General features: G+C 49.2%; 1 protein-coding gene and 1 pseudogene across 1 annotated transcript in view; one reads left to right on the top strand and one right to left on the bottom strand.

The window, feature by feature from the left end:
- DNAH2 (dynein axonemal heavy chain 2) overlaps positions 1–25,123 on the bottom strand; it is a 2,945,517-nt gene that overhangs the window by 2,761,026 nt on the left and 159,368 nt on the right. Inside the window, exon 7 of the mRNA XM_085638712.1 lies at positions 1,068–1,306. Coding sequence (XP_085494838.1) covers positions 1,068–1,306 — 239 coding nt within the window. The remainder of the gene's footprint in view (positions 1–1,067; positions 1,307–25,123) is intronic.
- LOC146782800 (18S ribosomal RNA) lies at positions 14,719–16,150 on the top strand (annotated as a pseudogene).

Here is a 25,123-nt window from a genome sequence, read left to right as displayed (position 1 = left end):
TGTAGGTCTTGACTCTTAAGCGGCACCAACAAATTCCGTGGGCGATAGCCCTAGGTGCAGAAGCGGCTAAAAAGGCAATTAAATACAATGTAGCAGAGGTTCCATAGATGCTGGAAATCCATGCACATAAATTTCCACCACCAATTTGCAAAGCTTTCAGACTTTAAGAATTCATAATGGTGCCCTGGATTAATCACATGTACTCACATTCCTATCTTTGCAGAAGTGGGGATTGTCAACAGTGCAGGCATTTCATTAATATATGTATCGCAAGAAAGTGCAGGTAGTTGAATGTGTGAAACAACCTACATGGTTGTTGTGAATATCCACAAATATACAGGTTGCTATCTATGCCTTTTGATAGTGTTGATCTCATGTATGTGAGGAAAAGGGTACTGAATTCTAGAGGATGGCCTGGGACGGCAAGATGTGAAGATCCTTCCGCTATCAAGAATAAGCAGCTTTCCTGCTAAGAGACTGGAGCAGGATACAAGATATCCCTTGTGACTTGTAGTCTGGAGTAGAACCATTTGCTCTTCTAACAAGGGGATGGGTTACCTAGACAGTGCACCCTGTAATTGAAATAGCTAAAGATTCCGGAGAAAAAGAGAGGCAGAGGGAGGGAGAGGGGAAAAGGGAGGGAAACAAGAGTCTGGGACTGTGCTGTTTGGTAGTTTTGGGAAAAAATACCAAGTGAAGAATAAGGTAGAGCGGAAATATATTTGGATTTTGTAATTCCCCCGACTCCCCCACATAGTGCACGAAAACAGATCCTTCTTGTTACGCACCCCTTTTTGAGCCTGAACTCCTCTTGGTAAAAGTTGTTTGGTTTCACACAACAGTGGAGATGGTCCTCCTCAATTTTCACTCTCCAGAGTGAAGGGCCCTTCAGTTCACTTCAGATGGCTTTCTGAAATCTGCACCTTTCCCCACTTAACATTTGAAGTTTCTGATGCCCTCTGACCCAACTCCAGACTTTGTCGTAAAAGCAAGGTGTATATACTTTACCAAAATACCAAGTTCGTAGTATTCGGAAGCAAGTAAAGGGGATGGTTGGAAGGTCTCACCTGAATCTGCTTGGACAGCTTCTGAAATGGGGTGATGTATGAGGATTTGGAGAGTTGAAGAATATCTTCAATATGCTTCACTCCAGGCTTGTCCAGCTGTTGGCTGATCCCAGACAGATCGCTGACACGGTCAGCCCAGAACTCAATCTCCTCCAGTGGTCCGGAATTCTCTCCAGTTTCCAGAGCCTCCTGCGCACTCAGCACTTCTTTAATCTGACGCGTCCAATGAACCATGCATGCTGCCAAAGGGAGGATCATAGAGTGAGTGGTTTTTACACCTGTCCCTTTCATCAAAGTTGCTCACTAGGATCACAGCAGCCCCTTTTCTACAATGCATCCTATATTTCTTCCCAGTCTGAGAGTATAAAGTATATGTGGCAGACCACATTGTATACATTTTGCTGACTAAAGTGTGCCACCATGTACCACGAGATGTATCCTAAACTGAGCACTCATTGAAAGTATTCACACATCAGCCAACCAGTTTGGCGAACCAGGCCGCCTTGCTCATAGACTCTTTCCAAAGTTAAACTTGTTTCACTCATTTTATACCACATTACACAATGTACAATATCGGGAATCACATCTACAATATAATGTTCAACTTATTATCATACACTGATACAGGAGGAGCAAGTCATAACATACGATAAAACATCATGACCATAACTCTGATAACATATCATGACCATAATAAGAACCTGACCGCTCAGGTCCTCAACGTCAGATGCATTCATCAAAATACCAATACATTCCCACAACACTAAACCACAATTGCACATTTACTTCTCATTTCAGTGTCACTGCACTTAGTCATACATTCATTCTAAACTAACCAACATATTGGCTTTACATTTCATTACCATATAGGCCATTCTAAAGCACCAACACAGTTCAGAGATATGCTTACGGTAGTACATGAAAACATGAATTTCTCTATACATTCTGTTATAATAAACACTACTAACACCACATCAACCTATATCCTCATTAACTTTAGATTATGGAGGAATGTTCATGCCTTTTAAAAAATGTATGGCATTTCTAATGGATGATGAGAACAGGAAGGAAAAAGTAGTAACTAATCCTAGTTTTTCACCATTGAGTATTCCCTCTGAATTCATAAAAGTTTGAGTATCCTAGTACATGTGCGTGATCCGGAAACAGAATTCAAAGAACATTTTCAGGTTTGGCAGCCAAATAAATATAAGGAAACCGGTTCAAACAGTAATAGTTAAAATTTGTAATCCAATTAGCCAAAATGGTATAAACAGAAGTACATTTGGCTGGGAAACACCGCTTAAATAGCTTAAGTAACATACCATAAAACCAGCAAATGGTGTCCCCGTATAAAGGGGTACATACTGTAGAATTCAACGCCACCCCTCTGAGAACCTAAGCCTGAACTATCCCACTCCAATCTGTGAGGAAGATCCTGACCATGGACCTCCGACCTGCATTGTTAAATGTATTTCACTGTGAGTTAAGAGCAGAGCTAGGAGAACGAAGTTGGTGCAGATTTGGGAATATTTCAAAGGAATTTTGGGACCTAGGATTAGACTACTCTGTAAGACGTCAAAAAATAGTAATGTGATGAGCTTTAACTGAAATCCGCCGAACTCTGCTTCAGTTTCTGATTGTCAGTTTTCATTGTTGTAATGAAAATAGCAATATCCAAGAGTCCAAGTGTGCATTAGCCAGTGCTGTACACGTGCATAAATCTTTGTGCTCGCTGAGCAAGTCTTTGCAAACTAATAGTGATTGTGCATGTGCACAGAGAAGGAGCATGCCAGCCTTAACACGTGTTGAAAATGATTACAAACAGCAATAATCACAAGCACTACACTAAAAACGGTGCCTAAACACGGCAATGGCAAAGCCCACCTTCTAGCAGTTCCAACTCACATCTGCCACCGCCACATACATGTCCCAAGTTATGCCGAGTTCTAAAGTCAGACACATTTCAATGTTCATAAACATCGAACTGATGTGGGTAAAGCCCTCACCCTGGCAGGCAGAAATGTATGTCTAAACCTACACATATAGGTAACAACTTATGTATGATGCAAAAATCAAACACACTCAAAGGATTGTGAAAATCAAACTAAGTACATTACCAAATTTAGGAGTAGGGAAAGAGGCTCGACATCGTGAGCCTGTCAAACCTCCCACATACATGTACTGGCCATAATTCCAATGTTATAAGCAAAGCCCGTGCAGGCATAACTCTCACTCCTCCCACAGACACATGCAAGCCTAAAGTTATATTGTTTAGGAAAACCAAACATACTGCTATTTTCACTAAACAACATAAGACACCGAATGGAGCTGAGCACCATGTGCCTGCAGAATTTGGTGGACTTTCATTGAGCAGTTTTGGAGTGGATTACAACGAAAGTTACCTGTAAAGTTTTCTGTGTTAAACGTAAAAAAAGACATGTTTTTATACTCTTCTTCAAATTTTTGACCCTATTTGACAAATCTGTATCAAGTTTTGCATCCTTAAAAGTCAAAAGCTAAAGACCATTTCCTCAACGTTTGGTTCAAATTGGTTAAGATCACCACAAATAATTAGAGTGAATATTGGGATTCCATATGGAATAATGTGCCTTTGTAGTTGACACTAACCCTGGGCGAAGCTGGCATAGTGCCACAACGCGGAGTCCCACGGAGTTATGAAAAAACTCTGTGGAACTCTACTCTGCACCGCCACCCACCTCCGCAGCAGCAGGGCCCGGAGCCTGGGCTCCGGCGGGCCCCGAGGTGCTGGAGCCCGCATCCTGCGGCCAGCCGAGGGCCCGTGTGCCCGGGACAGGGGTCCCTCGTGCCCGGGCAGCCTCCCAGATCCCCCCTGCCTGGCTGGGTTGAGAAGCAGGGATCAGGCCCACGGCCTGGGCTTCAGGCAGGGCCTGGGGTGCGGAAGACCCCCTCCTGCGGCCTGCCGAGGGTCAGTTTGCCCAGGACGAGGGTCCCTGGTGCCCGGGGAGGCTCCCCACTCCCCGGCCTGGCTAGGTTCAGAAGCGGGGACCGGTTCCAGGGCCTGGGCTCTGGTGGGCCCTGAGGTGCGGGAGCCCTTGTCCTGCAGCAAGCCGAGGGTCCGGGTGCCCATCACAGGGGTCCATCGGGCCAAGGCAGGCCTCCCCCGCTTCGCCTACATGTCAAGGTGCCTGCGGACCCCGGGTCAGAGTTCCGTCGGGGGCCCCCCTCGCAGCCCCGTGCCCGAGACCCAGCTAAGGGCTCTGATGAGCCCCAGGGAAGCAGAGCCCCCGAGCCCTCCAAGGGCAGGCGGGAGTCCTTCCTTTAAGGGTCAGGGAGGGCTGATGGGTGTCCTTCGGGTCCGGCCATCTGGTCGCGCATTTCACCTCAGCCATCTGGTCACGTGCAATGCTTTCCAATGGAGCGACCAGATGGCCGGGCTGCTCTGAAAGTCCCGATGAGGGCTCGTTTGCCTACCCGATCCCAGCCAGGGCTCCGGGAGGTCAGGTGCAGCCGTACCTTAGGTCCCCTCCATCACTCGGTGCGCATGAGTTACCAGAAAAGGGGGAACCCTTCCTCCGGATTACTTGGGACAGGGTACGCCGGAACCCCTCGCGGACTGGGGACTCTCAGCCGGCGACCAGATTGGCTAAGGCCGGGCAAAAACCTCCACCACCCGTCCGGGGCTCCGTTCTACGGCCCGCTGCGTGACTAAGTGCCCAGGATGGGCTTAGTCGGGCCCGGGCGGTCTTCCCTTGGGCATCCGGGCCCGAGAGCTCTGGCCGGGCGCTCCCTACACTGGGCTCTGTCCTCTGCTTCGCCATGGGCCCGGGGCCCGTCGGGCGTTCCCTAGCTCGGCTTGGGTTCAGGAGCTTCGGCAACAAACCCTTGGTGGCCCTGCTTGTCAAGGTGTCCGCAGGCCCCAGGTCGGAGGGGCAGTAGGCTCCCCCTCGCAGCCCCATGGCTGAGGCCCCCGGCCTCCGGTACCCCATGCTCCGGTGCCCGCTCGCCCTTTCGTTAGGGCACAGAGCGACCAGATGGCCGCCCTTCGAGCCCGACCATCTGGTCGTGCCTTTCCCCTCAGCCATCTGGTCGCGCCTTTCCCCTCGGCCATCTGGTAGCGAGCAATGCTTTCCAATGGAGTGACCAGATGGCCGAGCTTCCAGGAGGTCAGGCACATTCGCGCCTTGGGTCCCCTCCGTCACCCGGTGCGCACAGATTACAAGAAAGAGGGGTATTTTTGCTCCGGATTACTAGGGAGAGGTTCAGTTAGACCTCCACGAGGTCTGGCGATTCCGAGACAGGGGAAGGCCTGCCGGGGCCCCCAGGGGCCCGGTTCTGCCACTGCCTCCCAGCCCTTCCAGATGGGCCTGTCCTCCAAGCCTGCCTGCCCTGGGACCGAGGAAGGACGCAAAGCCGGCACCATCCGCACAGGGCGGCCTGCCAGGGGGATGCCCCGGCCGTACTCCGATCAATTGGGCACGCTCGTTCCGTTTAGGGATGGACTGCTTTGCCAGCCTCGGCTGTTGTTTCAAGCAAAGAGCTTCCACCCTGCATGGACCGTCTGACAAGAGGGCATGCCGCCTTGCCCTTCCCCTTATCCTGCAAAGCAAAGTTAGAGCGGCCCCGGCAGCTCGCGCCCACCAGTGGTCCGACCTGAGCGGAAGGGGTTGGGTGGCACCAAGCCCTGGACGATGCCGCCCAGCAGGTCCGTACGCCCCGCCCGCCGCGCCATTCCCCTCTCCACCGAGCGCATTTCCGCAGCAGCTCAGAACGACTGTACCAAGGGGTGCCGCCGACAGGCTTCGGCACCCCTGCGTCTCGCTCAAACTGTGCCTCGGCCTGCCTCTCTGCTTCCGGGGACACGGCTGGGCCCACCGGTGCCCATGCGACCACACCTCTTCACCCCTCCAGCGAGCCCGCTAGCCCAGGAGGGCGGGCGGGCTCCTTCCCCTAGCAGGCTTCTGAGAGGGAGGGGTGTGCGAAAGTTGTCAGTCGGGGAGACGGGCACACGGCTCCCAAACCCCAACCTGTCAGCAGGTGCGGCTACCTGGTTGATCCTGCCAGTAGCATATGCTTGTCTCAAAGAATAAGCCATGCACCTGTAAGTACACACGGCCAGTACAGTGAAACTTCGAATGGCTCATTAAATCAGTTATGGTTCCTTTGATCGCTCCATCTGTTACTTGGATAACTATGGTAATTCTAGAGCTAATACATGTCGACGAGCGCTGACCTCACGGGATGCGTGCATTTATCAGACCAATATCAATCCGGGCTTGCCCGGCCGCTTTGGTGACTCTAGATAATCTCGGGCCGATTGCACGTCCCCGTGGCGGTGACGATACATTCGGATGTCTGCCCTATCAGCTTTCAATGGTAATTTTTGTGCCTACCATGGTGACCACGGGTAACGGGGAATCAGGGTTTAATTCCGGAGAGGGAGCCTGTGAAACGGCTACCACATCCAAGGAAGCCAGCAGGAACGCAAATTACCCACTCCCGACTCGGGGAGGTAGTGACGAAAAATAACATTACAGGACTCTTTCGAGGCCCTGTAATTGTAATGAGTACACTTTAAATCCTTTTTTTTATTTTTTATTTAATTGATTTTATGAGATAAGCTCATACAATATGAACAATAAAGGAAAAATAAACCAAAGAAAAATAAAAAGCAGTCACAGTGTACATGGACAAACATTCAAAAGCATTACTGGTAGGATAATACGATATAGACACATGTGATCTCCAGAGGGAAACATATACTCCTAGTGTGATCATACTGCGTGTAGGACATCTCACAAAGGGCCTCATGTACGTAGCCCAATACCGGTCGGTAACGGCCGATTTTCGGTAATTATACCGTTACCGACCGGTATTTAGGCTGTTGACATGTAGGGGGCACATTTCTGTATTCGGTAAGTTACCGAATCGGTAAAATTACCGAATCGGTAACTTTACCGATTCGGTAAATACCGAATACAGTAATGAGATGTAGGGTGACTGTGTGGTGGGTGTGGGGATTCGTTATTTAACACCAACTAATAGTTGGTGGTAAATGACAAATAGGTGTGAAAATGCATTTTTGTGCACTGTGAAGTGTGCAATGTGGCAGACATACATGCCCCTAGGGCATGTATGTGCGCCACATGTGCACACATGGAAGAATCAGGGGTGCAACAGGGTGTCAATGTGACACCCTGCCACCCATGAATGTGCTCCCCCCATTACCGAATCGGTATTTACCGATTCGGTAATGAGGCATACCTTCCCATTGATTCAATCAATAGGAAGGTATGCCTCATTACCGAATCGGTAAATACCGATTCGGTAATTACCGACTTACTTCGATTCGGTAACATTTACCGAATTTTTACCTACATACACTTTACCGATTCTTAAGGGCCTCATGTACGTAGCCCAATACCGGTCGGTAACGGCCGATTTTCGGTAATTATACCGTTACCGACCGGTATTTAGGCTGTTGACATGTAGGGGGCACATTTCTGTATTCGGTAAGTTACCGAATCGGTAAAATTACCGAATCGGTAACTTTACCGATTCGGTAAATACCGAATACAGTAATGAGATGTAGGGTGACTGTGTGGTGGGTGTGGGGATTCGTTATTTACCACCAACTAATAGTTGGTGGTAAATGACAAATTAGGCAAATTAGGCTGTTGACATGTAGGGGGCACATTTCTGTATTCGGTAAGTTACCGAATCGGTAAAATTACTGAATCGGTAACTTTACCGATTCGGTAAATACCGAATACAGTAATGAGATGTAGGGTGACTGTGTGGTGGGTGTGGGGATTCGTTATTTACCACCAACTAATAGTTGGTGGTAAATGACAAATAGGTGTGAAAATGCATTTTTGTGCACTGTGAAGTGTGCAATGTGGCAGACATACATGCCCCTAGGGCATGTATGTGCGCCACATGTGCACACATGGAAGAATCAGGGGTGCAACAGGGTGTCAATGTGACACCCTGCCACCCTTGAATGTGCTCCCCCCATTACCGAATCGGTATTTACCGATTCGGTAATGAGGCATACCTTCCCATTGATTCAATCAATAGGAAGGTATGCCTCATTACCGAATCGGTAAATACCGATTCGGTAATTACCGACTTACTTCGATTCGGTAACATTTACCGAATTTTTACCTACATACACTTTACCGATTCTTAAATACCGATTCGGTAAGATTCGGTATTTAAGAATCGGTAAAGTGTATGCCACCTACATATGGCCCAAAGTGCGCAAACCATATGACCAGTGGAATCTATCCCACTGAGATGGGGCCAGCCGTAATATGGGATTGAAATATCATAACAGAGCAAGAGCTGCGGAGGGAATCTCCGCGCAAGCTCTCCTAAAATTATGAAATGTACCCAAGCCAACTGGATCAGAATTGATTGAAATCTGACTATCTGTTGCTTAATTTTTTGTCGTCCATAAAGCTCTGATATAAGCTCCAGAAGTTCTTGGGGCAACTTTGGGGGGGGGGGGGGGGGGGGGGAGGAGTGGTTTGCTATATATCTCAGTCTGCGTGTTACAATATAGCATATCTCTTGACCATTGTGTCAGGGGGGGGCTACCACCCGCTTTGCTACCAACAAACCCATATCCACCAAACGCCTTATATCTTTTCGTAACCTTTTGGAGAAACCTAGAAGAGCCAACAGGGGGTCTGGTGTCAAAGGCTCCTCTGTGATGTCGCTAAGTTTTTGGAATATTGCAGTCCAAAATGTCGCTATTGAGGGGCACAACCATGCTAAATGCAGAAATCCCGCTGGCTCTTTCCCGCACCTCTCACATTTAGCTGTATATCGTAGGCCGTATCTATGCAACCGACTTGGTGTATAGTAAACCCTATTGAATTATTTACGCTGAATAAATCGAGGCCTACCATTCAGGGATATGCGTTGTGTGGATTCGCAGCAGTACCGCCAGGTAACATCGTCTAAGAAGACCTCTAGGTCGGACTGCTACTCCAACCTGGCCTTGGTGTAATGTGTCTTCCGGAGGTCTTTCATCATATTGTACATAGGAGAGCCAATCTTACACTGAGACTGAACGCAGCATTAAAGAGAAAGGGGGAAACTCCGGAGGCTCCAGCAACTCCTCTCCTAACATCTTGCGGAGAGCGTGACGAGCTCTGAAGAGGTGAAACAGCATAAGGGGGGAAAGTTCCTGCGTATCAGAGGTGAAATCCTCCCAGTCACGCCTATTCCCATCCATGAACTGGTCACCTATCACCGAGATATCGAGGCTGTTTAACGCGCGCACCACCTCTGGTTCCACAAGTCGGGAGCCAGGCACACTATTCCATCGGAGTTAATGGGGAATACAGGATAGAGGCAGCTTGATATTTTATTAAATTGTGCCAAGCGTGTGTGGTGGCGTTAATCGAATCCAACGCACCGGTACGCCGTACCGGGGCATGGAATAGAGATGTGACCAAGTGAGAGGGCACCGCTGCCACCCTTTCAATATGAAGGTGGGGGGAGGGGATCTTTGGCACAACCATGCTAAATGCAGAAATCCCGCTGGCTCTTTCCCGCACATCTCACATTTAGCTGTATATCGTAGGCCGTATCTATGCAACCGACTTGGGGTATAGTAAACCCTATTGAATTATTTACGCTGAATAAATCGAGGCCTACCATTCAGGGATATGCGTTGTGTGGATTCGCAGCAGTACCGCCAGGTAACATCGTCTAAGAAGACCTCTAGGTCGGACTGCTACTCCAACCTGGCCTTGGTGTAATGTGTCTTCCGGAGGTCTTGCATCATATTGTACATATGAGAGCCAATCTTACACTGAGACTGAACGCAGCATTAAAGAGAAAGGGGGAAACTCCGGAGGCTCCAGCAACTCCTCTCCTAACATCTCGCGGAGAGCGTGACGAGCTCTGAAGAGGTGAAACAGCATAAGGGGGGAAAGGTCCTGCGTGTCGGAGGTGAAATCCTCCCAGTCACGCCTATTCCCATCCATGAACAGGTCACCTATCACCGAGATATCGAGGCTGTTTAACGCGCGCACCACCTCTGGTTCCACAAGTCGGGAGCCAGGCACACTATTCCATCGGAGTTAATGGGGAATACAGGATAGAGGCAGCTTGACATTTTATTAAATTGTGCCAAGCGTGTGTGGTGGCGTTAATCGAATCCAACGCACCGGTACGCCGTACCGGGGCATGGAATAGAGATGTGACCAAGTGAGAGGGCACCGCTGCCACCCTTTCAATATGAAGGTGGGGGGAGGGGATCTTTGGCACAACCATGCTAAATGCAGAAATCCCGCTGGCTCTTTCCCGCACATCTCACATTTAGCTGTATATCGTAGGCCGTATCTATGCAACCGACTTGGGGTATAGTAAACCCTATTGAATTATTTACGCTGAATAAATCGAGGCCTACCATTCAGGGATATGCGTTGTGTGGATTCGCAGCAGTACCGCCAGGTAACATCGTCTAAGAAGACCTCTAGGTCGGACTGCTACTCCAACCTGGCCTTGGTGTAATGTGTCTTCCGGAGGTCTTGCATCATATTGTACATACGAGAGCCAATCTTACACTGAGACTGAACGCAGCATTAAAGAGAAAGGGGGAAACTCCGGAGGCTCCAGCAACTCCTCTCCTAACATCTCGCGGACAGCGTGACGAGCTCTGAAGAGGTGAAACAGCATAAGGGGGGAAAGGTCCTGCGTATCGGAGGTGAAATCCTCCCAGTCACGCCTATTCCCATCCATGAACAGGTCACCTATCACCGAGATATCGAGGCTGTTTAACGCGCGCACCACCTCTGGTTCCACAAGTCGGGAGCCAGGCACACCATTCCATCGGAGTTAATGGGGAATACAGGATAGAGGCAGCTTGACATTTTATTAAATTGTGCCAAGCGTGTGTGGTGGCGTTAATCGAATCCAACGCACCGGTACGCCGTACCGGGGCATGGAATAGAGATGTGACCAAGTGAGAGGGCGCCGCTACCACCCTTTCAGTATGAAGGTGGGGGGAGGGGATCTTTGGTGTAGCCAATAGAAGGCATGTGAGCACTGCGCCACCCGATAATAGAGCTCCACATCCGGAGCGCCAAGCCCACCCATGGAATATTGAAGAGTAAGGATATCCCACCTTACACGATGTTGCTTACTGGGCCAAGCTAACATGACCTGTAGAGACTTGATAAGCTTAAAGGAGTGGGTCAGAAGAACCATAGGTATATTTAGAAACAAAAATGAAGTCTGGGAAGCACCACCATCGTCTTCAGGGATATGCGTCTCAGGAGTGATAGGAGTAGCCGTACCCATCTGTTTATATCTTCTTCTAATTTAACAATCGCTCTGCCGTAGTTCTCTGTGAATACCGTTTCTGAGCATGTATGGACTTGAATCCCCAAGTATCGCACAGGGTCTGTGGTCCAGGTCAGAGGGAACTCCAACTCTATCGGCTCCATACTTGGAGTAAGGGGAAAAATAGTAGATTTAGACCAATTAATTTTATGCCCTGAGAATTCACCAAATCTTACAACCTCTCTTAACACTGGGGAGAGTTTAGTAGGCGGATCCCTAATATACAGTAGTGTGTCATCCACGTAGGTGGAAATTATTAAATTATAGTTAGGGAAACTGAGCCCTCTATGACTGTGGTATTCTCTTAGGGCACAAGTCAATGGTTCCGCTACCAGTGCATAAAGTAGTGGGGATAACAGGCAACCCTGACGGGTACCTCTGGAGATTGGGATAGAAGAAGTTACGATGTTGCCCACTCTCACCCCAGCCATAGGAGAATTGTAGAGAACCTCCACTAGTTGAATAAAAAGGACACCTATACCCATACATCTTAGCACCAGCAACATGAAATTCCACTCTACAGAATCGAACGCCTTTTCGGAGTCTAAAGAAATCGCGGCTGCTTTAATCTCCGACTTAACATGTTGAATTTCACCCAATACTGTATGTAAGTTGTGTGTTAATGTACGTTCAGGGACGAACCCTGCATGTTCAGGACCCACCAAAGTTGGAATAAGGGGAGCAAGCCGGTTCGCCAGGACTTTGGCGAATAGTTAAGTATCCACGTTTAATAGGGACAACGGCCTGTATGAGGAGCATTCGTGTGGGGGTTTGCCTGGTGTTAAAAGTGTAATCGGCATAGCTTCCTGCATCGTTGGTGGAATAATCCCGCTCTCCCTCATCTCTTCAAACAGGGTGATCAAATGAGGAACTAGCAGCCCCAGAACTCTTTATAAAAAGACACAGTGAGCCCGTCTTGGCCCGGAGCACTTTTGGCTCGCAGGATTTGAGGGCATCAAGGTCTTCCCAGGCCTCCAGAGGTCTCATAAGGTATTCTCTATGCTCATCTGCAAGCCAGGGCAAATTAATGTGGGCTAGGTAGTCTAACATAGCAACGTCAGTGTTATGCAGTTTGGATTTATATAATTCGGAGTAGTAATTCTTAAAGCGGTTAGCAACAGAGTCAGGCTCACTTGGACCGTCCCCCGACTCCGAGCTGATCTCCATAGGACATGTCGTCTCACGTCAACTTGTCATTATGGTTGCCGGAGTACCACCCGGGCGTTTACCCCTTACCATTTGCTCTAGCTTGAGTGTACTTCCCAAGTAGTTTGACCTCTCTATCAGCTTCTTCATGGTACTCCTCTAATGTGGCCTTGAGCTTGTCTGTGACCTAAGCATTGTCGCCATCCAAGGTCACCCTCTCTAAGTCGGCTAGTTTCCTCTCAAGAGTTTCTAAGCGCCCTCTGATGGAGCGCAGGACCCCCGCGTGCTTGGCTATTGCTGTCCCTCTAATATGAACCTTAAGGGTTTCCAAAACAGTGGCAAATTGAGTTACAGAACCTATGTTTGTGTCTCAGAAGGTTTCAATGGCTACTCACATTTAGGCCCGGAACGCCTCATCTAAGAGTGCGTATGGGGGGAATCTCCATGTGATTGCAGCAGGGTTTTTTTTGGACACTCAAGGTCCAGTAAAATTGGTGAGTGGTCAGAATACGAGAAGTATCTTGCAGCCCCGCATTGTGTGTTTTAGCGAGCCAGCTAGGAACCAATAATCTATTCTAGTGTATAGATTGTGTGGGGCAGAGTAGTGAGTGTAACCCCCCTTATCCCTGAAGCAAGTATACCAGACGTCAATCATGCCAAGCTCAGCAGTCACATCTTCAATCACCTTAGCAGTCAAAGACTGACGCCGGGCAGGGCCCCCAGAGCGGTCAATAGCTGGGTTTAGTACACAGTTAACATCACCACCCCATAACTTTGAGAGCAAAGGTAACTGCAGAGTGGGTTCTAGGAGTGATCAATAAAACTGGGGGTGATCAAAGTTAGGGCCATAGACGTTTATGATAATGACCTCCATGCCCTTCCCCTTGCATTTTGCGATTGCATATCTGCCCTCAGTGTCTGCGTGCAGTCCCTCTGGTGAAAGGCCTGATTTTGGATTAACCCATGTGAGAACCCCACGCGCGTGGGTGGACAAAACCAACCGCAATGGAAAGTACCATGCAACTTTCTGCGTGTTAACATTGGGTTGTCTAAGGGTCGGTGTGTCTCCTGTATAAGTGCGAAATCTATGTAATGCCTATTGAGGTAAGCAATTACCTTCCTAGTTTTCCAGAAATAATTCAATCCCCTTACGTTCCAGGTCAGCAATCTCAGCTTATCACCTAGGGACCATTTAGGGGGAGTCGATTTCCCGATAATATCCCTCAGAGAGTAGTCCTCCGTATCGACACCAGAACCGTCTTTTATCTCGAGACCCTGTGACAGATGAGTCAAGTAACATATTGATACTGTGACCAAAACAAAACAAATAGAAAAAAACACCCAAAGCAGTATAGCCATCCCTTGCCCGCGCCATGCAAACCCCCAACTCCGCATAATCTATGTCCTCCCTCCCCCCCACCCTTCCCCCCTAGATTAGAATGGCTAGAAGCCATGAAGTGAGTAACACTCGGGGCGGATGTTGCAAGGACAACACAAACTACACTCGTAAAACAAACAGTATGCTGAATCATCAGGACTAAATAGGGCACACCTGAAATAAACAATTCTAACATTTGTGAGCATTGAGGACGGGAAGAAAAAACACAACAGCTGCCTGTCTATACCTCCGCACCCAGTGACTCCGAAGAGGGCTCAAGTGTCCAGTTGCATCTAAACAGATACCCCATAGGCCGTTGCAACCTTGTTATTAACAGTACTTGCAATTGTCCAGTCTATTTCGTACCTCCCTTTTCAGTCGTCATGTAGCTGACCAGGCAGCGCCGCTCTGCAGAACGCAACAGAGAGGGCTAATTTTTAGAGGCATGTACTCTGTGAGTACCGGAGCGCAAGGGTGAAAGAATAAACAGAACCAGGGATATCTCAGTCTTGGTCGTCCATGCCACCGCCAGCAGCCCCCTCCGGGCGTCCTGCCTCCGGTTGTCGCACCTCCGACTTAGAGTATTCTTTGAGAGCCTTTTGAAGAGATTTGGGAGCCGAGAAAATCCTGGCCTTGCCGTTCATTATGACTCTTAGTCTGGCTGGGTACAACATTGCATAGTCCATGTTCTGCTCACGAAGCCGATGTTTTAGCGGACCGAAATGGCGCCTGGCCTCCTGCACCTTCATGGTGAAGTCAGGATATAGGGATATCGTGGAGTCCTCGTATGTCAATACACCCTTTTCTCTGGCTTGCCGTAGGGCCGCATCCCTGTCCCTGTAGTTGAGCAGTTTTGCTATCATGGGACGAGGAGGGGCTCAGGGAGGAGGTCTAGGGCTGAGCCAGCGATGCGTGCTTTCCACCACGAGTACACTTTAAATCCTTTAACGAGGATCCATTGAAGGGCAAGTCTGGTGCCAGCAGCCGCTGTAATTCCAGCTCCAATAGAGTATATTAAAGTTGCTGCAGTTAAAAAGCTCGTAGTTGGAGCTTGGGATCGAGCTGGCAGTCCGTTGTGAGGCGAGCTACTGCCTGTCCCAGCCCCTGACTCTCGGCGCCCCCTTGATGCTCTTGACTGAGTGTCCTGGGGGTCCGAAGCGTTTAGTTTGAAAAAATTAGAATGTTCAAAGCAGGCCAGTCACCTGAATACTTCAGCTAGGAATAATAGAACAGGACTACGGTTCTATTTTGCTGGTTTTCGGAACTGGGGCCATGATTAAGAGGGATGGCCGGGGGCATTCGTATTGTGCCGCTAGAGGTGAAATTCTAGGACTGGCGCAAGACGAACCAAAGCGAAAGCGTTTGCCAAGAATGCTTTTATTAATCAAGAACAAAAGTCAGAGGTTCGGAGATGATCAGATACCGTTGTAGTTCCGACCATAAACAATGCCGGCTTGCGATCCAGTGGCGTTATTCCCATGACCCGCCGAGCAGCTTCCGGGAAACCAAAGTCTTTGGGTTCCGGGGGAAGGATGGTTGCAAAGCTGAAACTTAAAGGAATTGACGGAAGGGCACCACCAGGAGTGGAGCCTGCGGCTAAATTTGACACAACATGGGAAACCTCACCCGGCCCGGACACGGAAAGGAATTGACAAATTGATAGCTCTTTCTCAATTCTGTGGATGGTGGTGCATGGCTGTTCTTAGTTGGTGGAGCGATTTGTCTGGTTAATTCCGATAGCGAACGAGACTCCTCCATGCTAACTAGCTACGCGACCCCAAGCGGTCGGCGTCCGACTTCTTAGAGGGACAAGTGGCGTTCAGCCACACGAGATCGAGCAATAACAGGTCTGTGATGCCCTTAGATGTACAGGGCTGCATGCGCGCTACACTGAACGGATCTGCGTGTGTCTACCCTTCGCCAACAGGTGCGGGTAACCAGCTGAACCCTGTTAGTGATAGGGATTTCAATTATTTCCCATGAGCGAGGAATTCCCAGTAAGTGCGGGTCATAAGCTCGCGTTGATTAAGTCCCTGCTCTTTGTCCAGCCGCCCGTCGCTACTACCGCTTGGATGGTTTAGTGAGGTCCTCGGATCGGCCCCGCCGGGGTCGACAACAGCCCTGGGCGGAGCGCTGAGAAGACGATCAAACTTGACTATGTAGAGGAAGTAAAAGTCGTAACAAGGTTTCCGTAGGTGAACCTGCGGAAGGATCATTAACGGTGGAGCGGCCTGAGTGACGGATGGCGCCAGTCCATAACCCTCGGCCACCTCCTGCAAGCACACCCTAGGCACCTCGCCATCATCAGACTGCAAGGGTGACTGGGTCCCTCTGTCTCAGGCCAGCTGGACACTGAGTCGTCCCAGGCCATCTGGTCGCCTGGCTTCGTGACCAGATGGCCCTGCGGGCCGGGCGACCAGCTGGCCCTGCGGGCAGGGTGACCAGATGGCCCTGTGGGCTGGGTGACCAGATAGCCAGCCTGCCGGCTGGCCAGGCACACTCCAAGTGTTGTCTTTCCCCAGGATTCTGTAAGCCCCCTAATAGTCTAAGGAATAGGGCTCCCTGGGCAGACCGGCGGGGGGAGGACATGGCCTGGGCCTAACCCTCCTTGGTTCCTGCCCCCCCAGGCTTCGGGAAGGTGGAAGGTAGACCTGCCCGAGTCAGCACTCTGACGCATAAGGGTCTGGGTGTGGGGGGTGACAGTCAGTAGCCAGGGCAGGGCGGCTGCAGGGTGGGGAGGACTGCCTAGCTCCTCGTTGTCTCCGGGGGCGGTTTGGAAGCTGGGCTCTGGGCTTGAGCTCCGTTCAGCGGGCCCTGTGGTGTGGGAGCCCCTCGTCCTGCAAGCCAGCCGAGGGTCCGGGCGCTGGGGACAGGGGTCCATCGGGGCCAGGGCAGGCTCAACCGACCTGGCTGGGTTCAGAAGCAGGGACCGGTATACTCCCCGTTCTCAACTGAGCGCGGAGTAGGCAAATCTCCGCACACTCCACTGGAGGAGCAGAGTTCTCTGCCCGCCCCTAGTTAACACGTCACTGCAAAAGAAATCCCATTTTCAGGGGGCGTGGCCAGGCTTCCGACCGCAATGGCCGTGTAGCACTGAAGTTCTGCCAGCATCCTCACAATCCTGGCCATATACTGACCTCCGTGCCACCATCCTTCCTGGACAGCCCCCTGGCTTGGATACCGCCTCACTGCTGGCCACCTTGCTGAGGGGAGAGCGGCACAGACGGTGCTGAAGTAATCCGGACCTGCCGTCGCGCTGTTGAAGCCCAGCTGCCGCCCAGCCTGACTGCGCTGTGCCTGAGCAGGATAGCTCTGGAGGTGCGGCTGCTTCTGAGGTGTCCTGTGGTGCCAGGCTCTCCGGAATTTGTGTGGGCCTGGAGAAAATCTGCAGCTCAGCCCAGAGAGACCCGTCTGGCACCTGGACTGGGGCCATCGCGCAGCGAAGTGCCTGGGCTGTGGGGTAAAGCACCATGGGGCCCCAGCCACTGGTGTGAAGAGGCGGGGCCCGCAGATACTAGCCTCGCTCACAGGAAAGTGGCTTGGGGGCATGACAGGAGGCCATACAAGAGAGTGGCACACGCGGACCAAGGTATGGTCGGCTAGTGTTCCCCCCGGAGGCCCTACGGTGACAGGGATCGCGGGTGAGCCTGGTGGGCCGGCCACCGGGCTGAGTCAGGCCAGCCCATTGCTGTGTGTGTGTCTTTTGTCCACGCCCGCATAAGCCATTATCCCTGCATGCACACTACTAGCTCTGGCCTGGAGGCTGAGGCGGCCTGGGGTGACTGTACCAGGCGCTGGACGTCCAGAATTGGGAAAGCGGTGGCGAGGTAGCTCCCTTGTTTCCTGAAGTGCTTCCTGCCTTCTGTCACTGGGGCCCCTGTTGAATCTGTTGACCTTGTGACGTTGGGACCAGGGAGGACGGGTTTGGCGGCGCGCCTCCTGGTCCCGACTCCAGGGTTTCCTACCTCCACCCCCCTGTGACACTGCCAACAACCCTCGTTACCGATGCACAGTGACCAATGGTGTGCCTAAACATTGCGCTGCTGAGGACCTAATCTAGACAAGCTGAGTACCATTAACGTTGCCAGGGGTGCGACCCTTGATGCCTTCACCTGTATCTCCCTCAGCGGCCTGGCACCACATTCACACTCTGAAAAAAGGCAGTTGGCTTCCCTTACTTCGCCAGCAGTGTGACCCTCATGAAATAGTTACAAACCCTCCTTCATCTTAGCTTGTTGCACTGATTGCTGCAGTTTAATTGGGCCGGGACCGATAGTCATCAAACTTTACACTTACAACGGGCTATGGTCCGTGGCGTTCCGAAGCAGTGCCGGCTAAACTTCGACAAAACCAAACCACCAGGCACTGGCTCGGGCCCGACGATGGCAGAGGGTGGCACTACATCAGACGCACCTGCAGTGTCACTGCCTGGCACACATGCACTCTTAACGAAGCTGCAAGAGTCCTTCAGAGCCCTAGACAGCCGCTTTGAGGCCTTAGATAAAAGGCTAGATGCAATAGGTGAGCGCCTGGAATGTCATGAATGGAGGCTTGACTCTGTTGAAAGCAGAGTGTCGGACTTGGAGGATGAGTCCGCTCAATCAGGCAAGACGCTAGACTGCATGGAAAGACTCATGAAAATGGTTGCAATGAAAAATAAGGATTTAGAGGCCAGAAGCAGGCGTAACAATATCCGCATTTTACGGATACCTAAATCTACAAACACTGGATGCACTGACCAGTTCGTACAACTCTTGTCAGACAAGTTTGGCAAAGAATCTTTCACGTCAACAATCATGGTCGAGAGGGCCCACAACTACCATGGACCGGACCCGAATCTGGGATACCCACCAAGACCACTCTTTGCTCGCATGTTGAACTCCAAGGACCATGACACAGCCTTGTGCCTGGCAAGAGAAAAAGGTCTGCTTAGCTGACAGGCGTCCTCGGTCTCTCTGTTCCTGGACTTTATCGCGATAGTCCAGGACGCCCACCGAAAATGCAGTGGTGTTAAGGCTACACTGCACTATCTGGGGCTTCGATATGGGATGGTTTATCCTGCCCAACTACAAGAAGAGGTGAATGGCAAACCGCGCTTGTTTGACACTCCAACAGATGTGCAGGACTTCTGTAGCCAATACTCCAAGGAGCACGCTGCGGCATGAATCCTCGGAAGATGACCACTCCAGCGCCGATCTCTGTTCTACTGGCTGATTGTCCCAGCCCTAAAGTGAAACTAACTATGTATTAGCTGTGCATAGAATTCATGCACATTGATTTTATGTTGCTGGATGCCTTTAAAATGCCTCTGATAATGTTAATTTTTAAAGTAAATGACAATCACAATGCTCTTTTTTTCTTCCTACAGGATGTGGGGACCCAACATGACGTTGCCACCCCGGAGTGTGATTCACACACAGTTGATTTGTTATCACTCTATGTTAAGAGAGATTATGTCCTGAGTAAGTCTGCTGTGGTGGGCTCTACCCCAGTGTAACGAGACTCGGGGTGGGGGAGTAGGGGAAGGGGTAAAATGTGATGAGTATTGGGAATGTTTGATGCTTTTGGATTCATAGTTTATTGACAGTGCCGCACCACCTATCTCAGCTGCATTCCCTTTTCTTTTTCATATGCAGTGACAGTACACAACAAGGTCCAACCCTTCGCAGACATCCCACCAGTGACATGGAACATACGAGGGTTAAACAATCAGCATAAGGGCAAACAGGTATTACAATATTTACAGCTCAGGTCGATATTGCCTTTTTACAGGAGATACATTTATTCCCCACTCCACCACCCGCCTTCGCACCCACCTGGGGGCCACATTGTTTTTTTTCTCCAGCTATAGCATATACGTAAGAGAAGTCTCCATACTGATACATAAGCGAATGCTGTTTCAATTATCGGTGATTCGCGCTGATATAGAGGGACGGTATCTATTAGTGACTGGCAAGCTATTATGAACCAACATCCTGTTAGTAAACATATATGTGCCGAACACCGACCACCCGGAATCCTACCAACACCTACAAACACAGATTGACCTAGTAGCTGTAGATCATATTTGTATGGGAGGAGATTTCAACATCTTGTTTAACCCTGGACTGGACAGCACTGCGAATACACTGAGCACCAATCCTCGTTCTCGGCACGCTTTATAGGAGCTTTTTGATACACATACACTAGTCGATGTCTGGCATAAGAAGGACCCATTCCAACCCACATACACATATCATTCTGCACAACTTAACACCTGGACTTGTGCTTTGACTACTGGCTCCTTGCATCCACCCTTACTCCCTGGATCAATTCCATATTGGATCTTCCCAGCACACTGTCAGATCACTCCCCAGTAGTACTGAAGGTACATATACCTAGAGTGGGTTGAAAGGCTGAAGAGATTCCCGTGGATGGAGCTCCAAGATGAACTCTTTCGGACGAATATCTGCACTGCTATAATAGAATATTTAGAAATAAGCAAAGGGACTGTTGAGTCCTGGGCCATCCTGTGGGAAGCATTCAATGAACATATGAGAGGAATTTGTACTTCCAAACATCCAGGGATTTGGAGACACTTGCGTAACACCCTGTTTCAAATTGAGAAGAAGCTAGCTGAGCTTGACCAGTACCAGACATTACAACAGTCATCAACACACTTACACCGCTGAGCCCCCTTGTTGGCCGAATTTCAAGAGTCGGCTGAGAGAGAAGCTCATTACCTTGGGCAGTACGCGACGGCCATGAGGTACGGGGAGGGAGAGAGGCTGGGTCGCACGCTGGCCAGGATGCTGCAAACCCCCAGGGGTCAATCTCATTATATCCACCCTCCGACGATCAGATGGCACGCATGTTACAGATGCACTGGGTATTCAGAATGAAATACTTACTTACTATATCGATCTGTATACTTTCAGTGTGATGGAAGACGCCACTGATAGAATTAGATATCTGGAAGAAATACCTATGGTGTGGCTTAGCACCGCACACCAGCAACTTCTTGGGGAGTCATTCGCGGTAGAAGAAATAATCCAAGCAAAAGAATCTATGGATGGCTTGAAGGCGCCAGGCCTCGATGGGTTCTCAGGGATTTTCTATAAAACATACAAACACCTGCTATCCCCACATCTCTAGGCACTTTACAGGGAATAGCTGGAAAACGGCAAACTCCCGCCCACTCTCCGAGAAGCGGTGATCATACTACTCACCAAACCCAGGAAGGACCAACAGCAATGTGGTTCTTATAGGCCGCTTTCATTCCTAAACTTCGCAAAATATTTGCATAGCGACCCGACTCTCCCTCATAATGGATCAAATAATATCTCCTGCCCAGTCAGGATTTGTCCTGCACAGATCTACGGCCCAAAATCTACGTACACTCTTCGCAGTGCTACACAGAATATCTCCCTCCGTACCAGCCGTGGTGGCGCTATTAGATGCTGAAAAGGCATTCAACTCACTAGAATGGCCTTTACTGCATGACACCTTGAGGAAAATGGTTGTCCCCCTGGGCATCGCATCCCTTATTACACTACTATATACGCAGACCATAGTATGCATTCGTCTAAATGGGGCGCTAACTGCTCCTTTCCCCCTATCATGGGAAACTAGACAGGGATGTCCTCTGTCACCCCTCTTATTCATTATAGCTCTAGACCCCGATACGTCACTTACAGGCACACCACCTTCACAGAGGACTGAAATTTAAATCTGGTCCACTCCTAATTACACTCTATGCTGATGATATCATCCTCTATGTGCGGCACCCGATCGAAAATATGGCAATTATCCTGCGTGAGATAATCCGGTAAGAAGCCCTATCAGGATTACATAGAAACTGGGGAAAGTTCAAACTGTTACCCCCAATGACAGCGACGAGTAGGACTGACAGTGAATTCCCTTTGCTGTGGTGCGACACCTCTACCAAATATCTGGGGATACATATCTATAGGGACAAAGTACAAGTCTTACTGTTGAGGTTAAAGATGACAGGAATGGAGTAAGAGTGAGTACTTCTTTATTGGCCATCCACTCTCCATACTCTCCCTGCTGTGGATAAACTGTCAGCTCGAGTAGAGCTCTGGTTACAACTCCCCATTCCGATGACGGACCGTATAGCCATCATGAAAATGGTAATCTTGCCCGAGTTTTTGTATCTCTTTCACGATATCCTTTCCCGCTGACTAACGCATTCTTTGCAATGCTTCGCACCACCCTCACATGCCTCATCTTAGGGGGACGAGGGGGGAGGCAGCCGAGAGATGGATGGGACACAATGGTCCTTCCGTACAAGCACAGAAGCTTCGGAGTCCCCAACTTCCACCTCAAATATCTAGTGCACAATGTAGTTTTGCTCTGCACTGGTACCACCCTGATGCCCGGAAACCCTACAACGAATATATGATGTTACGAAGCAAACAATTACAACGCATGCTTTTACAACGTGGTATTTACATAGCAATTACCATTACATCGCATGATTTTACAACACATGCCATTACCTCGCATTTTTTAAAACTACCATTACAACGCATTCCATTACAACGCATACCATTACAGCGCATAATACTTTTAGGGCAACAGTAGGGTAAGTGTTGGATAGTGTAGGGGTGAAAATTACTATTCCCACTCCAGTGAGTGCAACAGTAGGGTAAGCGTTAAATAGAGTAGGGGTAAAAATTACTATTTCTACTCCTGTGAGTGCAACAGTAGGGTAAGTGTTGGATAGCGTAGGGGTAAAAATTACTATTCCCAGCTACCCCAAAACCCATACCCACCCTAAAACTAAAAAATCTCCATTACTTACCTTACATTGCGTTGTAATGGCATGCGTTGTAATGGTATGCGTTGTAGTGACATGCGTTGTAGTGACATGCGATGTAAAGGCAGTTGCGTTGTAACAGCTGCGTTGTTAAAGCAGTGCGATGTAATGACTGCGTTGTAATGGCGATTTCCCCCTACACCAAGCTTAAGATTGACTTGGCTGACCAAACACCACTGGCAGCAATGCTGCCGGCTGGTTTGCCGTGCGATCCGCATGATATCCAAACTGTATCTACAATTAGTTGGGCCTGGATATGTATGACAGGTGGCCATTTATTGTATTCACCAGCTCTCCCCTTAGCTGCCAAGCCTCGGCTGCTTATCACGCAAGAAGCTCTGGTCCAATGCACCCTTTCAAGATACTCATTGAGCACAATTGGGGACCTCTTCCCAAACGGACATGTGTTCTCACGAACAGAAGATACACGCTTCCAAAGCGCCCACTTGATGGACTATTTTGTGTTGCAGCGTCTGCAGGGGGCACTTAGAGCCCAGATTCCCAGTTACACTTAGATTCGGAAGACTTCCCACCCCGACATTGATTATTAAAGACACTCACGGGGATAATTTTATCTCTAAACTTTACCACACCATCCTGGCCTTATTACCTACCCGGGATGCCAAGTTGCGTGCTGCCTGGGAACAGGATCTAGGACACCCTATATCCAACTCACAATGGTTCAGATGCTGTGCAGAAACGCGATTAGCATCCTTTAATAATCGCCATATGTTATTACATTTGAAATTTCTTTGGCGGGCATATGCTACACCCGTTAAATTATATCAAATAGATCCAACTTGCACGCCCGATTGTCCCAATTGCCACTCCCCTTTAGCGAACTTTGCCCACATCACGTGGACCTGTAGTAAGATAGCATAATACCAGCAGGATATTTTTTCCAAGTTAGCACATATGACTAAACTCACCAATGGACCCTCCCCACTACTGGAACTCTTGGGATACATCCACGACATCCCTACTACATTGCGCCATTTTATTGCTATTGCCCTACTACTTGTTAGAAGAGAAATTGCCATTCAGTGGGCAGGAATCAGCCACCCACTAGAAATGCACACCTTAACAGCCTAATATACAGTGACACAAACAGCAAGCTCTATGCAACTCTGCAGCCATCTACCTCTAGGCCCGTGATATATGCCAACCGCTGAAAGTTTATCGCCTTGCACTCAAAACCACTGCCAACACACAACCCTGGTAACGGCCACTACTGCATGTACCCATAACATGTCCACGGAGAGACCCTGAGTGCCACAGTCCTGCAATGGGAGAATTCCTGTCCTCCTCCTGTCGAGTTTATCTTCCTGAAATATGTATGTAATAATGTAGCTACTAGTGACCACTTGAAGTCTGTACTAAATGAAGGGCAAAACGCACTAAATATTATGTAACTGTAGATTGATTTGGATGTGCGGTATTGTACAAAAATGAAATAAAAGTAAAAAAAAAAAAAAAAAGAAATCCCATTTTTGTATCCTATATTCAGAGACAGATTTGCCTTAAACATGTTCCTAACAATCCGTTTGTTTTTTTCTTGAGAGGTTGTCAGATATCTGATCTACGTCAGAAGCCCAGTGCAATCTTCCGTGTAGTCTCAGATTGGAATTAGAGTTTTTTAACTTGTTATCCTTACAGATTTATAAGGTTTATGCATGATTATTCAGGGTTTAAGCAAAGATGTCAAACCGTTCTTTTCAACTTCCCAGATTTATGCCTCACATTCATTTTCTGCATTCCAATTTTGTCTCTAGATTCGCTTCCATAACAAGGGTTTTCTCTCGCTAGTAAATTCATCTTGACATGGACTACTGTGATCCACAGGCAGAGATGTATCCATTTACATGAAACCTACCATAACACAATAATAATTTAGACAGAATTTAAAGGGACAGTGGTGTTACTTTCACTTGGGTTCATTACACACAGACTACAGTTTTTCACACTGCCCTGAAATGGAGGTTTAAGAAAGAGGTCAGAGCGAAGGGGAGCACCAGCATGCATCCCCGTGTATCAACAGAAGAGGTCACATCAGCCAGAGGTCAATTTGGTCCTTGGCTGGTTGAACTCTCGCACTCAGGTTAATATCTGTTCAGTATACGCATGTCGCCCTCACACTAGGGCAATGCACGGTCAATAGCAGCGGACACCTCCTGAAGCTGCTGTGAGTTCAGCAGTGACTCACCCTTCCAAAGGCTTCATGCAGGGCAATTTCGTTATTTCTGCTAAAAGAGCCATTAAAGTAATCTCAGTTGTCGTTCTCAATTCTGACAAAATCAACAAAGTCTTCAAGAGTTAAGACTAAGAAGTGATCAAGAGCTCCCCACATGTGTGACATGGTTCTAATAGGAG

Source organism: Triturus cristatus, chromosome 12 (assembly GCF_964204655.1).
Source record: "Triturus cristatus chromosome 12, aTriCri1.1, whole genome shotgun sequence".
Classification (NCBI taxonomy): domain Eukaryota; kingdom Metazoa; phylum Chordata; class Amphibia; order Caudata; family Salamandridae; genus Triturus; species Triturus cristatus.
The sequence above is the reverse complement of the archived record's forward strand: the minus strand, read 5'-3'. Positions and strand labels throughout refer to the sequence as shown.